Here is a 17704-nt window from a genome sequence, read left to right as displayed (position 1 = left end):
CGACAGAGTTACCCTGTCTGAAACCTCGTTTGGTATGAAACGTCTCGGAGAGGTCCTTCCCAATTCTAACCGCCTCGGTGTTGAGCAACGCCATTTTGCATAGCCGTGATACCCTCAACTTCAAGAAGGATTTACGGTACGTTTCCCACCGAGCGCCCAATGGAGGAGAGAGAAAATTATTGGTAGATTCGATGTCGAAATCTACATTAACGGTTCTAAGATGATGGTTCTATGGTGTGGGAACTGGCCTCGAAATCGCTCAATGTATCCAAATCAATTCGACTTCCTCACTATGCCAGCGAGTTCCAGGCCGTACTTTTAGTAATAAGGGAAGCTTGCAAATCACTCAAACACTACAAAGAAATTGGTGCAAGAGCAGCTATCTTTTCAGACTGTCAAGCAGCTATCAAGGCCTTAGACTCCAACTCCATTTCATCCAACTTCGTTCCACAATGTAGAGAGGAACTAGAACTGCTCGGTCATTGGCTTCAAATTACTCCTTTATGGGTTCCCGGATACAGAAATATAGAGGGTAATGAGATAGCAGATGCGGTGGCAGTTGCTTCCCCATTCAATGCAAAAAAAAAAACATCCATTGCGTCACACTACTATGCTTTAGCCGAAAGAAGATGGAAGCAACTACAATACGTTCACTACATCAAAAAAACATGGCCGTCGTATAACATCCAGAGGACGAACTACCTGCTAGGATGCTCTCGCGTATTTCACGTATTACTGCAACCCTCACAGGTCACTGAAAGGTAAGGGATCATGCAGCCAGACTCAACCTCCTCAACCTCAACCTCAACCTTCCTTTCAATCCCATCTTCAGAAGCTGTCAGGCGGAGGGCGTGAAATGAAGTCTTTGTCACTGTTTATGTCCAGGTTTAGCCACAACACGACTTCGCTCTTTACTTTTCCCACAACAAAATCCTGTTATATCTGGATCTCACGAAATGGATCTGACTTAAAAAAAGTAATAAAACGGAAATACGCAGCCATTCTGGTTTAGCCTTAGAATGTTAGCCAGAATTTGAGTAATTTGTTCACGAAAGTTTACTAGCATAGCGGGCTCACTTTCACTATGATTCACTGTACATCAGCCAATAATAAATTCACAAAATAGAAAAATGTTCATTAACCATTAACACCAATTCTTTTTTTCTTGGATAACCAGCTAATTTGTTTGAAACATTCAGAAGAACGGCGCCGCCGCGGTAAAATCTGCTAAATCAACTTTTCGGTCTGAATAAGTAACACTTTTTTAATTATAATGGAAAAATTAAGCTAAAAAAATATTATTTTTTCTTTGGTGAATAAATAGAGTAGGTGTTAAAAAATGTTATTTGTATTGGAATTTACTGCGTAGTTATTACAAAATGATGCTTTTTAGCTTTAATGTAAAATTTTACCAAAAGGAGTTAGCAACTTTTATCACGGCAGCGACGAGTTGTATTATTTTTTTTTCATTAAGCAACGATATTATTTTCAATTTGTTTAGATTAACTTTTGTCTCTCTTAAAACATGTTTGATGCTTATAGAATATGTTAGAGGCCAACTTGCCCCATGCTATGGAGTATTTTTCAGATCCATTTTTGTTTTTGGCGCGTTATCTGCTCTCGGTATAAAAAATCCCAAAACGCCGGCTATGATGAGCGCTACTGATGGGCTGAAAAGTGCTATTTCGCAATGAGTTTTGATTAATGCACCCAAAATGTTGGATCCCGAGACGCTGCCTATGCGGCCCAGCATGAGTGAAATGCAAACGGCCATAGCTCTGAAAGAAATATTTAAATTAAATTCAAGTTAAGTTTTGGAAATACTTGCATACTCAGCTATGACATATTTATGCACGTAACGGTTGTTTTACTAGACATTTAGAACTTTCGATTGGGATATTTTTAAACCCAGCTGTCGAACTAAAGACCTGCGTATAGTTTTGTTCAATTTATTCTAAAAACTTGTCAATGCAAAGACTAGCAAGGGAAGATTTTTACAAATGGAGAGTACCGGAATTACTTGGATTTACTTACTCTTGCAATAAATTCTGTGGCAAGTTTTACAGTGCATACGACGAGCACAAAGCCGCAGAAAAAAGTTCCGTTATTTTTGGTTTTGTTCGTATGTAGTGTCTACTCGTGGCAAATTTCGCTTGTTAACAATGGAGTGCGATCCTTCTGGCAGAAAAATGTAAAACATAGATGGCACTCCAAGCAGTAAGAAGGCGTTGTTCTTCAGTTTATGACTGTTGGGGGCAGGCTGATCACTTACCCTGTCAGAAATCAAATAAATTAACGTAACCAACGCAAGACAAATGCCTTGTCGAGGCCCTATGCTCCCAAGAGGAGTGAACAACGAACAACAAAAAAAATCAATGGAGCGGGGAGCTTAGAAAAATCGCATTGCAATGATTGCATTACAAAAGTGTGTAAAAGTACAAGTGAGATTTACGAATTGCTGAAAGACATTTAACACTTCGAAAATATTTGTTTCCCCGCACTAACAATCGTTTTTTCCAAATGTCTGAAGTGACAAACAGAAGGCTCTTAAGGCCATCGAGTGTCTTGTCTCAGACAAGCAACCTGGCTCACCTAACCTAACACCCACGTTGGAGAGAATTCAGAAGTTGGCGAGATCCGCGATCCGTTATTATGATCTCAATGAACCTGGCATAATCAGCTGATTTGCTGACGTAATAATTGAATTTTTAATTATTTTTTTTTATTCATGAGCGAATTTTTTCTACCACTTCCCGCTTTCTTGTTTATTCAATTGTTAGGCCATAGTCAGAAGTACTCTCACGTAGATCGCCACCTTGTAATCTATCATTATTGATCAACACCAACTTGACTGAGGTCAGGGGCAACATGTTCCGTTCGAATGTCTCAATCTTCCGTCGAGTTAGCGCGCTGTGCGCTGTAGTAAAGTTCCATATGTCGCAAACAAAATCCGCTAAATGCACCTCATTCACTTACCTTAAATTCGTTGGAAATATTTCTACCACAATAGCATTAACCACAGTAATGCCCACGCCACAGCACAGTTCAACGACAAAGAGGTAAATAGCGAACAATGGCGTCTTTATACAGAAAGCTAGAATGCCACAAATTCCGCATACAGCAAGGAATACGACTGTAATTAAATAAAGAGTCAAGACTACATACAAAACTGGTTTGAATATAACTACTTACAAAGGATGGGCTTGCGTCCAAATTTGCTGATTGCATACATAGCGGTCAATAGAAGAGACACATATATAATTTCCAGCATTATAGTGTGTTGATAGGTGGAAATTTCCAGATGCGTTACGCAGCGCTCATTCTGTCGATGTATTCGGGAAAAATATAAGCACACACATGTAACTACTCTCATTTCCTTCAAACTTTAATATTTTTACTCACATCATCTGTGGCGGCTGTAAGGTTTTCCGCTTGCGAAAATTTAATAATGTCACAAATGCTCCTGGGTTCCGAAAACTTGTCTGTATATTGCATGGTGATGTTGAGGATGTATGGGAACCACATGTACACTCCATGGGCACTAAAGAATATGATGAACAAAATGAGACTAGATAAAAACGTTTTCCGGATGTGTTGTCGCATAAAAAGAGGTGCTGTTTGTTGCCACATCGATTTCATTATGGATGTTAGCAGATTTTTGCCTTTGCCGGATCCATTTACTTTAGAAATTGGTGTATCGCCATCTGGCAACAAAGTAATGTCCTACAAATTCAAAAATATATAACAAATAAAATAGAAAATTAGTAGATTATTTCATAAAAAGTTATGATGCAAGAATTTATGGGTTCCTCGGCAGGCAATGGCAAACCTCCGAGTGTATTTCAAGCTCCATGAAACAGCTCCTCACAAAAAATATCAGCCGTTCGGAGTCGGCTTGCCACATGCCACAAATAGGAGGAGGATCTCGGCCAAATACCCAAAAAGGGTGTACGCGCCAATTATATACATATATATAAGGGTTTCAACAAGAGGTTTCACTTTGAATAGGTTAGGTTAGGTTATACTGGCTGGCCGAAACAACGCAGAGACCATAATGATACCAGATCAATGACCTATCTTAACGAAAATACATATGATTCACTCAAGATGGGCGTACTGTTCGCGAATTTTAGGAGTCGCTCAAATCGCTCAGTTCAGGGCTACATTCTAGTTTTTCAAAACGGAGAGCACCCAGGTAGCATAGTCTAGTTTTCGAGAGAGTCGGACAGTAGCATAGGAGATGCTCTAGACCCGGTTCAATACATTTACTGCAAACATCGTTGAACGTTAGATTTAGCTTGTAAACTTGCGCTGCAACTGGGCAGTGCCCTGCACCCACTAAAGCTCTACGGATCCTTCTATCGAACGATATAATCGATTTGGTATACTTGTCATCATCCTTTCGAATAACGCCTTCCTTACTTTTAATGTGGCGAAGCTTGAGCTGCCTCTATTTGGCATCTGAGTAATATAGATCATACAGTTGATAGAAATGGAGGATAAATGGCTGTCCGTGCGATGGACAAAGAATAAAATTCGAGGACTCATTTGGACAAAGAATCAAATTCGTCCATTCTGATGCTATACAGAGGAAAAACAGAGGGAGAAGAACTCGACAGGGAGAAAGAATAAGAAGTGACTTTGAATTGGCGGATAACGAGCAAACAGTGGCCAATTATATTATATTTGCGTTAAGCGTTTGAAGCCGCTAATGAAGTTCACCAAGTGTGAGATATGTAAATCTGCTATATCCGTGGCCGCCGTAGCCGAATGGGTCGATGCCTGACTGCCTCTCGGGAGTGCGTAGGATCGAATCTCCGTGCATGAAGCACCAAAATGAAGACAAAGTTTTTTTCCAATAGCGGTTGCCACTTAGCAGGCAATGGCAAACCTCCGAGTGCCGTTCGGAGTCAGTTTAAAACTATCTACGGCTCTCCATTTGTGAAACAACATCAAGACGCACCCCACAAATAGGAGGGTAGGAGGAGGAGGTCGGCCAAACACGTAACAGAAGTGTACGTGCCAATTATTTATTTTATTTTTATATCCGCAGGTGTGGCAAAAAGTGAAAGCTCAGCCTGGCGAGAGCAGGGCGCAATGTGCTTAGATGATTCCGTCTCACCCTCCAGGCAGCTTCTGCAGAAAGGACTTGAAGTAATCCCAAGTCTCACCTAATCCATGGGTACCTAACGGATAATGCCCGGTAAGGGTACCCACCAAAATCGAAAGCTGCGATTTTTTTAACCTTACAAGTTTCCCCGAGGGCGCCCGATCGCGTCGTGGCCAAAAGGACCTCGCGACTTTGCAACGTAAACCTACCCGGTGCTCGCTGAGTTAATGCCAGATCTATCTTTCCAGCTTCAATGCAATGTTCATGAGAAATCATTTTTAGATATCTAAATCTTGCCAACTGAAGTTATACATACGTCATTGGATTAATGCTCGACGACTTGCATTCGATCAAACCGCGGTTTCCATTATTAGGAAAGCTCATTTTTGTGCTTTTTAATTATCGTGGTCGTACATCAGTGTCTTGAATGAATACTAAGCTTTCTTCATTTCCTTATCTAGTTAGGCAAACACACTTAAGATCTGATCAGACCTAGAGCCCATATGAATTGAATTATTCACTACGTTGCTTGTCTCAGACGGCGTCCAAAAGCCTAGCCAGCCGTGAAGGCTCACAATCTGTACCTTGAATTATTACAAATTAAGGAAATATTTAATATTTTGAGTACTGTTAAGTGAAACCTCTTGTTGAAGCACCCTGTATACTTAACTACAAATACTTTCATTAAGGCCAATGATTTTGAATTTTACCTCGAATGCTTTTTGAAGTCCGTTGTTTTTAATATTTGTCCGGTGCATACGCTGGAGCACCTCAAGAGCTTCATCAGGCTTTCCAGAACAGAGCAAATACTTTGGACTCTCGGGCAAGAAAAACAATGCCAAACCACATAGAAAACCAGGCAAACCACAGGCGAGGAAGTAGGAACGCCAAGGCTTATAAGTAATATCGATATAAGGCACGTAGAATTCATAATCTTGATTGATGAAGAACCAAGCGATAATGGGGAAGAATACAGCTGCAATCGCACTCATTAAAGCACCACTCAGTATTGCACGGTTCCGATATTTTTGGCAGTGGAACTCACCAAGGTAAGCAAAAATTGTCGCCGAACTAGCAGAAACACTGAAAAAAAAACAAAGGCTGTTAGTTCAAGTTGAATGTTTGTGATATTAAGGAGTTAATACAGTTAGAGTTTTCAAAAATATAAACGTACAAAGCCGGAGCGGCAGCGCGTTTTTTTTTCAAAATGGTGTTTTCAAAGTTGGTGGCCAACATTACTCGAAAACGGCTAAACGGCTTGTCTCAAATTTTAACACGAGTTTTCAAATATATTTTTTTGTAATTAATCGAAGATTTTTTCTCACCGATAAATATTTTTTATAATCAATTTAAGGCCGAAATTTTGGTCAAAAATCGATTTTTTTTGAGTAACCGCCATTTTGTCAAAAAAAATTATTTTGCTTATTCCTTCGATTGATTACTAGATTTAACATTACTTTAACGAAATCTGTTTGCTTTTTTAATTTCAGAGGATTCAGTTCAGAGATATAGTGATCACCGCAAAACGTATTTTTTGAGAGGAACTCCCAGAGATCAGCTGTAGCTCCTTTCCAAATAAATATTTTTGCTAATAGTAGTAGTAATTCTTCATTATTTATTTATAAATATTTCATCTTACATTACAATAATTTTTACAATAATTCGTTTAAATATACATATAAATACATAAAGAAAGAAATAATAAATTTGTGGCAATAACAATGTTGTCTGTCACAACTCAAAAATTAATCAAAAATTGAACTCTGCAATAAGAAAATTTCTATAGCGTAAGGCTGAGTATATAAAGCAAGTTAGTATTTTCCAATTGTGGCCATTAAGTATATCTGTTACTTCTGCTTCATTTAGCTTCGCTGCGTTTAGGTATTTTATTCTGATCTCTTTCAGTACCGGACATCTTCCTAAGAAGTGCTGCATATTTTCTTCCTCGTTTAAATTGCAGAGGGTGCATATTTTCTGAGCATTTCCATACGTAGTTGCATTTAGCTTCAGTAAACCACATCTTGCTTTGAAAATTGTCGTAATATCAGCTAGCCGCATATCTTCTTTAATATATGATTCCCCTTTTGAGTAGTCTAAATGTTTATAAATTCGCTTCTCGCTTGACTGTGCTTTTTGCCTTGCCATGTTGATATCTTTTACTCTCATTTCGGTAAGAAGTTGCACACAGCGATCTTGCCAGTCTATAGAAGTGATGTTTTCTTCAAACTTCAGACCGAACTCCATTCCCATGTCGTTCAGATGTTTAAGCCAAAATACATTTTTATTTAAGATGCCTTGCGTTAGTTTGTGTGGGAGTCTGTTGCAATTATATTTGTAAATAGTTTTCCAGATATACTTCATGTGTAATTCTAAAGAATACATGTGGCTATCTTCTATATTAGTTTCTAATGTTATTGCATAATTTGGAGTGAACTCGGGTAGTTTGAGGATTCTTTTAATAAAGTAGCGTTGAAGTTTATTTACCTCATCGAATAAGGCATATCCCCAAACTTGCGCTGCGTAGGTTTGTATCGCTCTGCATACCGCTTGGAACAGCTTCCATTTTGATTTTAATGAAATGAATGGCTTCGCTAAAAAATCGTTCCATGTGCAATTAATACTAGCTTTTGCTGAAGTATTTCTGGCTTCTAAGTGCTTGCCGAATGCCATTTTGGGTGTGAGAATGACACCAAGATATTTATATTCGGCCACCAATTTAATTTCTTTACCTTGGTACCACCATTTTTCAGCCTGGGAAAGTCGTCCACCTCTTCTAAACACCATCATCTCCGATTTATTTTGGTTTACTTCCATATTCCATTCAGCGCAGTATTTCTCCAGGTTATTAATCATGGATTGCATGACTTTAGGGTTATCCGCTAGGAGAACGATATCATCGGCATAAAGGAGAATACGTATATTCATGCCCTCAACCAATAGACCACCTTCTAAATAGTCGTGCAAATCGTTTAGATATAAAATGAACAATAATGGCGACAACAGACATCCTTGTTTCACACCAGTGCAGGTTTCAAAATAGTCGGATACTTCTTTTCCCGTCCAAACCGCCGATCTAGTATTACCGTAAATATTTTCTATGAGGTTCGTTATTTTGCTAGATATTCCCATCTGTCGAAGTTTATAAATCATCGGTCTCCATCGGTTTGCTAATACTAAGTCTTAAAGTAGAGTTAAAAGATAACGTAATATGTGTACACATTTTTAGAACAATAAATTTAAAAGTTAGCTCAGAAAAAAATTCTGGAAAATTCGCTTTCGGGCTTCTAACTGCATATAACCCCTTAAGTACCAACGATTTTTGTTGATTAACTCATTATGAGGAAATATTGTTGTTGTTGTTGTAGCAGCTTACTAAACCCTGTCAGTGCGGTCGTCTTCATCTAGCTCATCTAACGGTAGGCCCAGGGAACTTGCTGTTTCGACAGGTTGGGTCCAGCGGGAGGGGGGTGTTAGATGAGTGAGTTTGATGGACAAAAACTGATGTTACCTGTCATGTCCGACCGACTGTCACAGTTTCTCCTGTCACTAAGCAGAGGGGGCTTTAGGAGGCTGGTTGGATTGATGATGGGCCACTCTCTGTGGGCAAAGCACATGGAAAAGGTGGGCTTCTCAGACCGTACACTCTGTGGAAAGGAGGATAAGACGGCGTCTGCCCAGGCTTGAGGTCTTTGGCACTGATGTGATCACCTTGGCTCCTTGGCACCACAAGATCTACTCAGATTTCTTCGGAGGTCGAGTAGATTTAAAGAATATAAATAGGAACAATTAAGGGACAATACAATGGACTTAGTTGTGTCTGAGGACTGTATTTGCGAAATTTGATGAGACATGTGAAAAGGTGGTTAGTATCGTGCGGGGTGCCTTCACATGCTGGACATATGTTTGGGTTGTTTACAGTCTTTATTGGTGTATTGCCAACTTTAACCTTGAGCTGTGGTTTAACCGACTTTGTCCTGGTGGTAAAGAGTATCGCCGTGGACTTTAGGGGGGAAGGTTGTAGATTCCCCGCAGTGAAAAAGCGAGAAAGACAGGTGAGGCAATCGTATACTCTGGCGCACAGTTTATCGATGTCATTGCCCGACGCCATTATCGTACAATCGTCAGCGTAGGAGAGCAGGGAGGCTCCCTCTGATGGCTGGGAGAGCCGACTCCGAACGGCAGATATTTTTTACGAGCAACTTTTTCATGGCAGCACAACACACGGAGATTTGTCATTGCCTGCCGAGGGGCGACCGCTATTAGAAAAAACGTTCTTTCCTCTTTGGTGTTTCACTGAGATTCGAACCTACGTTTTCTCCGAATTCCGAATGGTAGTCACGCACCAACCCATTCGACTATGGTGAACGCATTATCTCAAGATATTATAACAGTGGATAACGGTGTATTGGATGAGCTTAAGAGCGGGCGCTATTGTGTTGATATAGCAGCCAAAGTTACTTTCAAAATTTTGGGTTCAGATGGCAAAATCTTGTTTTCTTTTATCTTGGATATTATTGACTGAATTTGTATGAATTTTTGTACAATAATTATAAATAGTACTCACAGTATTCCACTAATAAATCGCAGTATGGCGAATGTCAAAAAATTAGGTGACAGACTAGAGCATATTGTCACTACATATCCGAAAAGTAAAGTCGGTTGCATTATCCTCTTGCGACCCGTAGTATCGGCTAGAAATCCCCAAAAGTGTGAGCTCGCAATGACGCCGGCAAAGGACACAGCACCCAATACACCCTGCTCCTGGTGTGATAGATTCAAGTCGCATTCTAAGACTGGTAGCGCAAAGCTAATGCCAACTGATTCGAGAACAACATTTACCAGGACAAAACCGGAAAGTATAATGATGCCAATGTTAATCTTTCCAAAACCTGTGAGTGCATAAATAATAAATAATAAAATATTAAAAAATTAAAAAAAATGTCAAAAGTAAAATACATTTATATGTATGTACATATGTACCCATGAAGCAATAATTAAAGGTGATGTAAGTAGCCAAATTTCACCCTGTGTTAGCCATCTTGAAGCTACTTAATAAATCCGTGTTGTCCTCTTGGAAAAGCTACTTTTTATTTCAGAGCAAATTCTAAAGAAAAAGTACTCAAAAGTGTAGAAATTAAAATTTTTGCTGAAAAAGTTAGTAGGCAATATTGTTTTGCCTATTCCATTTTGCTTAGACTTTCGCATCTTTCAATTCTATTGAAAGTTCTGTGAAAATTACATTGATAAATATCTGCTACATAGCCACATTTAGGTAAGTCTTTTGTTGCAGATTATCAATCTGATTTTTTGTTAATAACTGCTTAAAATTTATATACACAGGTGTGAAAAAATTTGTACACAACGCAAAATTAATACTTCGTTGCTCCACCTTTTTGCTTTTCAACAGCTTGTAGCCGGCTTGGCATCGATTCCACTAACTTTTTGCAAACATCAGGGCTTATTTTATTCCATTCTTCCTGCAGAGCAATTTTCAAGAGTTGAATTGATGTACACTGCCTTTCCTGCATCCGGCGACCTAATTCATCCCACAAATGCTCAATGGCATTGAAGTCGGGACTTTGTGCAGGGGTTTTTATTACCTTTGGACAGTTATATAACAACCAGCTCTTGACGTCATATGAGGAATGTTTGGGATCGTTGTCCTGGTAGAATTAAGTGCAGTTGAACTACTATTTTGCGTTCCTCCAATGTAGACTGTTTACCATAACGCGGCATTTTGCAAAGTACTTTTATAAACTCACCCAATGATTGACAAGGTAACAATGAACAATAACTTTTAATACAAGTATAGAAAATTTAGAAATAACGGTATGCATATTTGCAAAACATGGTTTGCCCGACTTTAAATGTAAAGAAGTGGCCTTTTTCAGTTTTTTATACATTAACATTTTATAAAGCAACTTGGAATATATTTTTTTTGTTGTTTTTAAATAAAACAATTTTTGTGAAAAAACAGAAAAAGGTAGAACGTGTTTTCTTTCATCAAAACATAGATATTATGTCTAGAAGTTTTCGTATGCATCTGCCCGACTTTGAATGTGAGTGACTGTATATGAATTTATCTTTTTTTAGCACAGATTTTATACTTCTAACTTTGCAGGTAATCTCGTTAAAAAATCAAATGTATGATTAGCGGACGTAACGAAATAAAAGTGGTTTTTCCTCGTTAAGAGTTTCCACTATTATATTAAAAATATAAATAATTAAGTACCACTTATAAAATAACATAAAATTATTCTATGGCTTACAACGACCTTTTTCAATTTTTTACTACATTTTCAGAAAGGGGATAAACTTATGCCCTTTTTTCCCTTGCTTCCAAATTACATCAATGGATTAAGTAGCATCCGAAATCAGTTGTCAAACTTTACTTAACCTTGTATAATTGAATCATGATATGTACCTATGTACGCTAAGTTTTAATGGGAAAGAAATTTGACTGCCAAAACTATCCCATAGACAAATCAGCTGTTCACTAATTCGCATAACAACCATCTGTCACACTACATATTTACTCAGAATTAATTGCCCCGGATGAACGCTGCCGTCTGCTATAATTCAAAAGTACGAGAATACCGGAATTATAACTTCAAGGCAAAGAACAGGGCGTGCTTGTAAACTAAGGAAAAAAACTTGTGACGAAAGATGCAAAAATAACTGCTTGAAAAGTGAAAAATAAAATAAACAGTTTCAAAAATATAATACATTAGTGCTTCAACTGTCAGAATAGTCTGAAAAAGCCGGTAATCATAGAATAGTTGCTAGCAAGAAGCCATTTATTTCGCTTGTAAATAGGCAAAAATGGCTTGCCAATTATCGTAAGAAGCCTGAAGAATTTTAGGAAAAATTTATTTGAATTGAATTTTTGGCATGAAAAGCAGAAAAGTTGTGTTGAGGAAATTTGGTACAACGCTGAATAAGGAACATTTATTAACAACAGTGAAACATGATGCTGGAGGGGGTGATGGTGTAGGGGTGTATGGGAGCGCGGGTTAGGTTAGATTGGAATGGTTGCCTAAGGAATGAGCACACTTGGGCGAAGATAAACGGATTCGTCCTTTGTGGTACCATTGTGAAGGAGGTACGGAGAAAGAGAAAACCGATGAGATGAAAGGAGAGAGCATGGAGAGGGCAGGGAGAGATGGTTAGGGGAATGGGTTTAGAGTGAGTGGATTATGGACGATGACTGTGCTGCGCTTGCGTCAGCCGCTTTGTGCTGTTGATGAGGTTCGTCAAATTTTTAATGTTAACGTCAGCTATATTAGCAGGCGTAGAAAAGAAGTAAGAGCCAAGATGCCCAGATCTTAACCCCGCCAGAGCAGGGCAGCTAAGGAGAAGGTGCTGAGATGATTCCACCTCATCCTCCATACATCCAACGCAAAAAGGACTCGAGGTAATTTTAAGTCTCACAGCATGCATTCCTCGCGCAAAGTGTGCTGTGAGAAAACTCACGAGATTCGAGACCTGATATTTTGTTAACGTCAGAAGCTCGCCCGAGCGCCCCCGATCCACACGTGGCCAGAAAGATTTCGCTCGCTGAGTTGTCGCGAAGCCCATCTTTCCAAGAGCAGACCGCAGGTAGTCAGAAAGTGTGTGTGTGTGTATAATTTCTTGTGTTTGGTCGTTTCCATTGCTTTCGCCTATTCTTCTTCTTCACAAACAAGTAACTCCCCTTCCTTTTGATCGTTTATTCATGGACTCTTACGACCCGGCGAATTCGGAAGGCACAATCTTCCTCTCTGTCAATCTTGATTGTTACTGGCTTTGCCTTCATGTCCTTGTTTTTTTTTATATTTTTCCCTTCGAGAGAGAGTTCTCAGAAATTAAGTTACTGGATAATTTGGATAAGAAAAGCGGAAAATTACCCACATATGCAACAGTTAGCCTGTTAGCTGTTCACAAACTTTAGGGTTAACCAGGCACCTCGACACTAAATTTTGGATGTTTTTCAATGGTCAATTTCGATGAAATTGCCAATCGATACACCAAATTGAATGGAGTTGGCAACTCGTGTCATGAAAAATTTTAAGCCAATATCTGTGAAGCAACAGGCTCTTATTTTGCATGTTTGACAGCCAAATGGTATATTTTTGTTACGCTCACAGCGTCAGCAGTTTTGATAATTTTAGTTTTTCAGACTGCGAATTTCACCTTTTTGTAAAAGGAATCTCGGCGTTCTTCTTCCCTCTTCATCGTAAAAATTAAACCATGCTTTCAAACAATCAATGCGCGGGCACAAAGTAGTGGACTATTTGACAGCGCACACTTAAAACATTGCCATCGCATTCAATCAAATTTGACAGTTGCTATAAAATGAACAATTGAGTGTTGAATTCAAGGCGAATCTATTAAAGGTGGCATCGGTAAATCAGCTGATTTGTTTTTTTTTTCTTTCGCCGTGTCAATGTGGCTGTCAGCCTAGAATGAAGCAAGGCAAATTCATTCCCTGTTTTCTACTTTGCCATAACCTTGGTTTAACAATCACCTTTAATGAATGCGCCTTGGTTTCAATAGAGGATTTTTCCTTCAAAAACCATTTAAATTTCTATCAACAACGTTTTTAAGTTTACTTTTCAAAATCCTTTAAAACTAGCGCATGTTTTTCTACCTCGAATAAGGCGAAAGTATTTGATTATTTTCTTTTAATTTCACTCATTAGCGCTTCACATGGCAATTAATGGCTTTAAGAACATACAGAATTCGATGGCACAATCCGATCATTGTAGACATTTTTTTTTGTATAACTTTTAGCGCGCTTAGTTTTCATTCACATTTTCGCACTGGAGCTTAAAATTCATTTACTCACCCGTCCGTTCCAGAGCCTCATCTATAGTCAATTGTTTCTCTTTCACATCGATCGACATTTTGTATTCAGTGTTGAGCTATTGAAGCCCCCGATGATGGTAATCCTCGCTTATTTAGAAATCCTCAACTTATGGTGGTTGGCTGCTCTTTGCTTACGAGTACACTTTTGGAGTAGCACAGTAACGAATTTACTCTCGTGCAGAAATAGTCATCCCCATTGTTCACCGCTAACAAATGATGTCAGCGGTGCTTGTCCTATTTTATTTAAATGTCTAAAAATGGAAGTAGGCACAGTAGCAGATGCTGTATAATTTAAGACAAATAAATGAGCAAATGCTTGTGTACATATCTCTATAAATTAGTTTGTTTATAAGAACTCTAAGATTGCCATGCATACGAGTTTGCTTGTAACAAAAATGAACTTTCGTCAGAGATAAAAATGCTGGAGAAAAAATTGAAATTTATTGCACCAAAGGTATTTGGTAAAAGCGAAAAGGTGTTTGTACTTTACGAGTGCTCAGACACTATTTGCACAAATAATATAAAGTATTTTGTCAGTTATACGAATGCTAATATGAAATTGTAGTCTTATCATCAAAGCTACTAACGCTGCGACTTTAGCTGTTTTTTGGACAGGAATCAAGTTTGAAATATAATAGGGGATATTCATCAACACTTTTTCAAATTCACTTAAATTAAAATTTTTACACGCACAGTTACATGAGTACCCATAATCATCTTGGCATTACAGGTCGGGGGCGGACCATTGTCTCCTCTGCAGTACGCATGCATTCTTCTCCACAGTCCGCTTTCGTTCTATGTTGTGAGATTTTCATCTTTCGCATATCGTCTTCTACGCCTTGCAACCATCGTCTCCATGGGCAGCCTTTCCCTCTTGCTCCTTTAGGGTTTGCTTCAAATACTTTTTAGTCGTTCTTTCGCTGCTCATTCTTACAACGTGTCCATACCATTGAAATCTTTATATATACCTATATATATAATTGGCTCGTACACCCTTTTTGGGTGTTTGGCCGAGTTATTTGTGGTGTGCGTCTTGATGTTGTTCCACAAATGGAGTGACGGACCTACAGTTTCAAGCCGACTCCGAATGGCAATATTTTTATGAGGAGTTTTTCATGGCAGAAATACACTCGGCCTGCCGAGGGGCAACCGCTATTAGAAAAATGTTTTTCTTAATTTTTTGTGAATACCGAATGGTAGTCACGCACCAACCCATTCGGCTACGGCGGCCGCCTGTGACAAATATTCTTCTTATTTTCTCCAGCTAATTCATCGGCTAAAGGAAATGTAAACTCCTTTGCGGATATTTTCGATCCAGTACACCCTTTGTACAATATCCAGGAGTTTCCTGCTACCAAATCTAAAATATTGTGAAAAACTTGATGGCGTCTGCCTTCAGTATTAAAATCAGTCGTCATGAAATGATGAGGTCAAAATCACGCCTGGCTCCCGAACTATAAAGTAGTTTTCCTTTCACTTTTTTTACAAGTTCACCTGTTCAGCTGACGTGGTTTTCCCCCTCTACCGTGCAGCTGACTATTTTTTTTCTACTAAATGTCAACAATACATGAAAAAAATTTCAGCCGGTATAAAATGAGTTGGTAGAAATTTTTTTCGACACGTTTCGTACACTCCCACAATCACACCCACCGCGGGTGCGCCAGCTGACGTTCACTTTCGTTATTCATGAAAGCTAAATCACAAGTTTAGTCAACAATTTAACGGTATAGAAACGCAGTCCAAAATCGGCCCCTGGCTCCCGGACTATTAGTTGGAAACAAGTGTTCATCCACTCTGATATTTTGATGTGGTTTATAACAAGCCTGGCTGTTACTTACAAATCTGTACCATAGTTCAGAAATGAGTGCATGAATTTATCGGTTTGTAACCTTTCGGATCGTTCGGTTCTTTTATAAAAGCGCATAAATCTCATAATATTTCTTTTTGCGTAACCAGTAGGCCCTGCGATATCCTTGAATATATCACAGTATAAACGGACGGCCTACCCTTAGATTTTCCTGCTTTCAGTTTCACCCACCGTGCCTTCCTTTTAAACAGCATTTCTGTTTAGATTTAGAACTTTGACATTCGGAAGTTTCAATTCGCTTTGATTTTTGGTATTTTTTTCTACTGATGGTATTGGGTGTTTTCCTCCATAAAACGAAGACTTGAATTTTTTTTATTTGGAGGAAAATAAGAACTGAATACTCGACATTTTTCCCGAAATTCTGATTAACAAGTTTGAAATTTTGATGAAAATTTGCCGAATTTGTTTAAATTTTGTAAGGTCGCCACTTTGTATTCCATGGCATTTGCCGTAGTATGAACTTTATTTTTCTTTATATAATTGAAATTAAATAAAAAATAAATAAATAGTCAAAACCTGTCAATACGTGCCAAGGCCAATCTATTAAAAGCTGTATCGGTAAATCAGCGTATTTGTTTTTTTTTAGCCGTATCCCAGCTTGTTTTCTAGTCTCTCAATACTTTGACAATCAAACGTACAAAACATTGTTGTTGTTCTAATGTCATCACCTTCAATGAATGCGCCTTGATATGCGCTGTACACTTTCTTTAGACGCTGACATTATATGTAAGCTCTGTGTTTTTTATAAGGAACTGAATTTTACTGAACCGATGGAGATGTTGAAAAACAATAAAATCTTTTGAAATAAGCTGGAAAGATTCCTGCTGTGAGGCTTGCAGCAGGCTTTTTGCAGACATTCTAGTCCTCACGCACAGAGCCAAAATCACCTAATAAAATAGAACAAAAATGATATGAGTCTGTATGGATTTTTTTCAAGAAGAAGCTCTTCATATATATGTAGAGAAAAACTTCTTAAATTCTTCAAAAAGATATCTTCGAAAAATCATCAGAGATTCTCTTTGATATATCTATAGAGGTATCATATATTACCGATAAGATGTTCTTATTAATATATCCAAGTTATTAAGAAGATAATCTTATTAATATTTTTGAAGAGATATTTTTCAAATTCTAAATGGATTACCTGTTATTTATTTAACCCTATAGATACCTAAACAAAAAATAAAATTTCAGTTTATTTATTCTTAAGCAAACATTATTATTACGTATTATTATAAATACAAAAAAAAGTATTTGTTTTGAATACTTTTAGTAAGATTTTCAAGATGATTCTGAAATCTATAAACATTATTAAAAATTTGATTGTATTTGTCTTCTTTACGATTCTATGCCATCGCAAAAGATATAAAATTCGGAAACACACGTAATATCAGTTCCAACTGCAATGATTCTGGATTGACATTTCTCTTTTCTTTCAGCAAATTGATTTATGTCCCTAACTTTATGCTGAAAATCATTCGGTGTTGCTACGAGAGTGACAAAATCATTTTGAGCATCGGCTATAGTAAGTTTGTCAGTTTTATTAAGGCGCTGAGGTGTTTTAAATATAACTCTCTGGAATGGCGGTCGGTCCTTTATTTCTTTTTCAAGAATGTCCAATATACCCTTATAAAAGACTCCAATTTTAGAAACAATAAGTTTCCCTTGCCTGGGTAAAGTCTGTATCGATCTAGTAAAGAAATGAATAAAATTTTATAAATATAAAAAAAATACTTAGTAGCAGATACTTACGAGAGGATATAAATTCTCTAGAAACACTCTTATTTGAAGATATTTTCTCCAACCATTCCACAACTCGACTGTTATTTAATAAGGTTTCCCTGTCCCTGAGGAGCGGTTTATTCAGCACAAAAAGAACG

At 38.0% G+C, this 17704-nt stretch overlaps 1 protein-coding gene across 1 annotated transcript; it reads right to left on the bottom strand.

Moving 5' to 3' along the window:
• Nucleotides 1-1398: 1398 nt before the first annotated feature.
• Nucleotides 1399-14184, bottom strand: LOC129239061 (uncharacterized). Its single transcript, XM_054874341.1, has 7 exons — nucleotides 13938-14184; nucleotides 9675-9999; nucleotides 5821-6193; nucleotides 3403-3723; nucleotides 3193-3322; nucleotides 2977-3133; nucleotides 1399-1778 (listed from the first exon to the last, which is right to left on the bottom strand). The coding sequence occupies exons 1-7, from the start codon at nucleotides 13993-13995 to the stop codon at nucleotides 1571-1573; spliced, it is 1572 nt and encodes a 523-aa protein (XP_054730316.1). The 5' UTR covers nucleotides 13996-14184; the 3' UTR covers nucleotides 1399-1570.
• Nucleotides 14185-17704: the final 3520 nt, after the last annotated feature.

This window comes from Anastrepha obliqua, chromosome 2, assembly GCF_027943255.1.
Source record: "Anastrepha obliqua isolate idAnaObli1 chromosome 2, idAnaObli1_1.0, whole genome shotgun sequence".
In the NCBI taxonomy this organism is placed as follows: domain Eukaryota; kingdom Metazoa; phylum Arthropoda; class Insecta; order Diptera; family Tephritidae; genus Anastrepha; species Anastrepha obliqua.
Note: the sequence above shows the minus strand (reverse complement) of the source record. Positions and strands in the feature narration are given on the sequence as shown.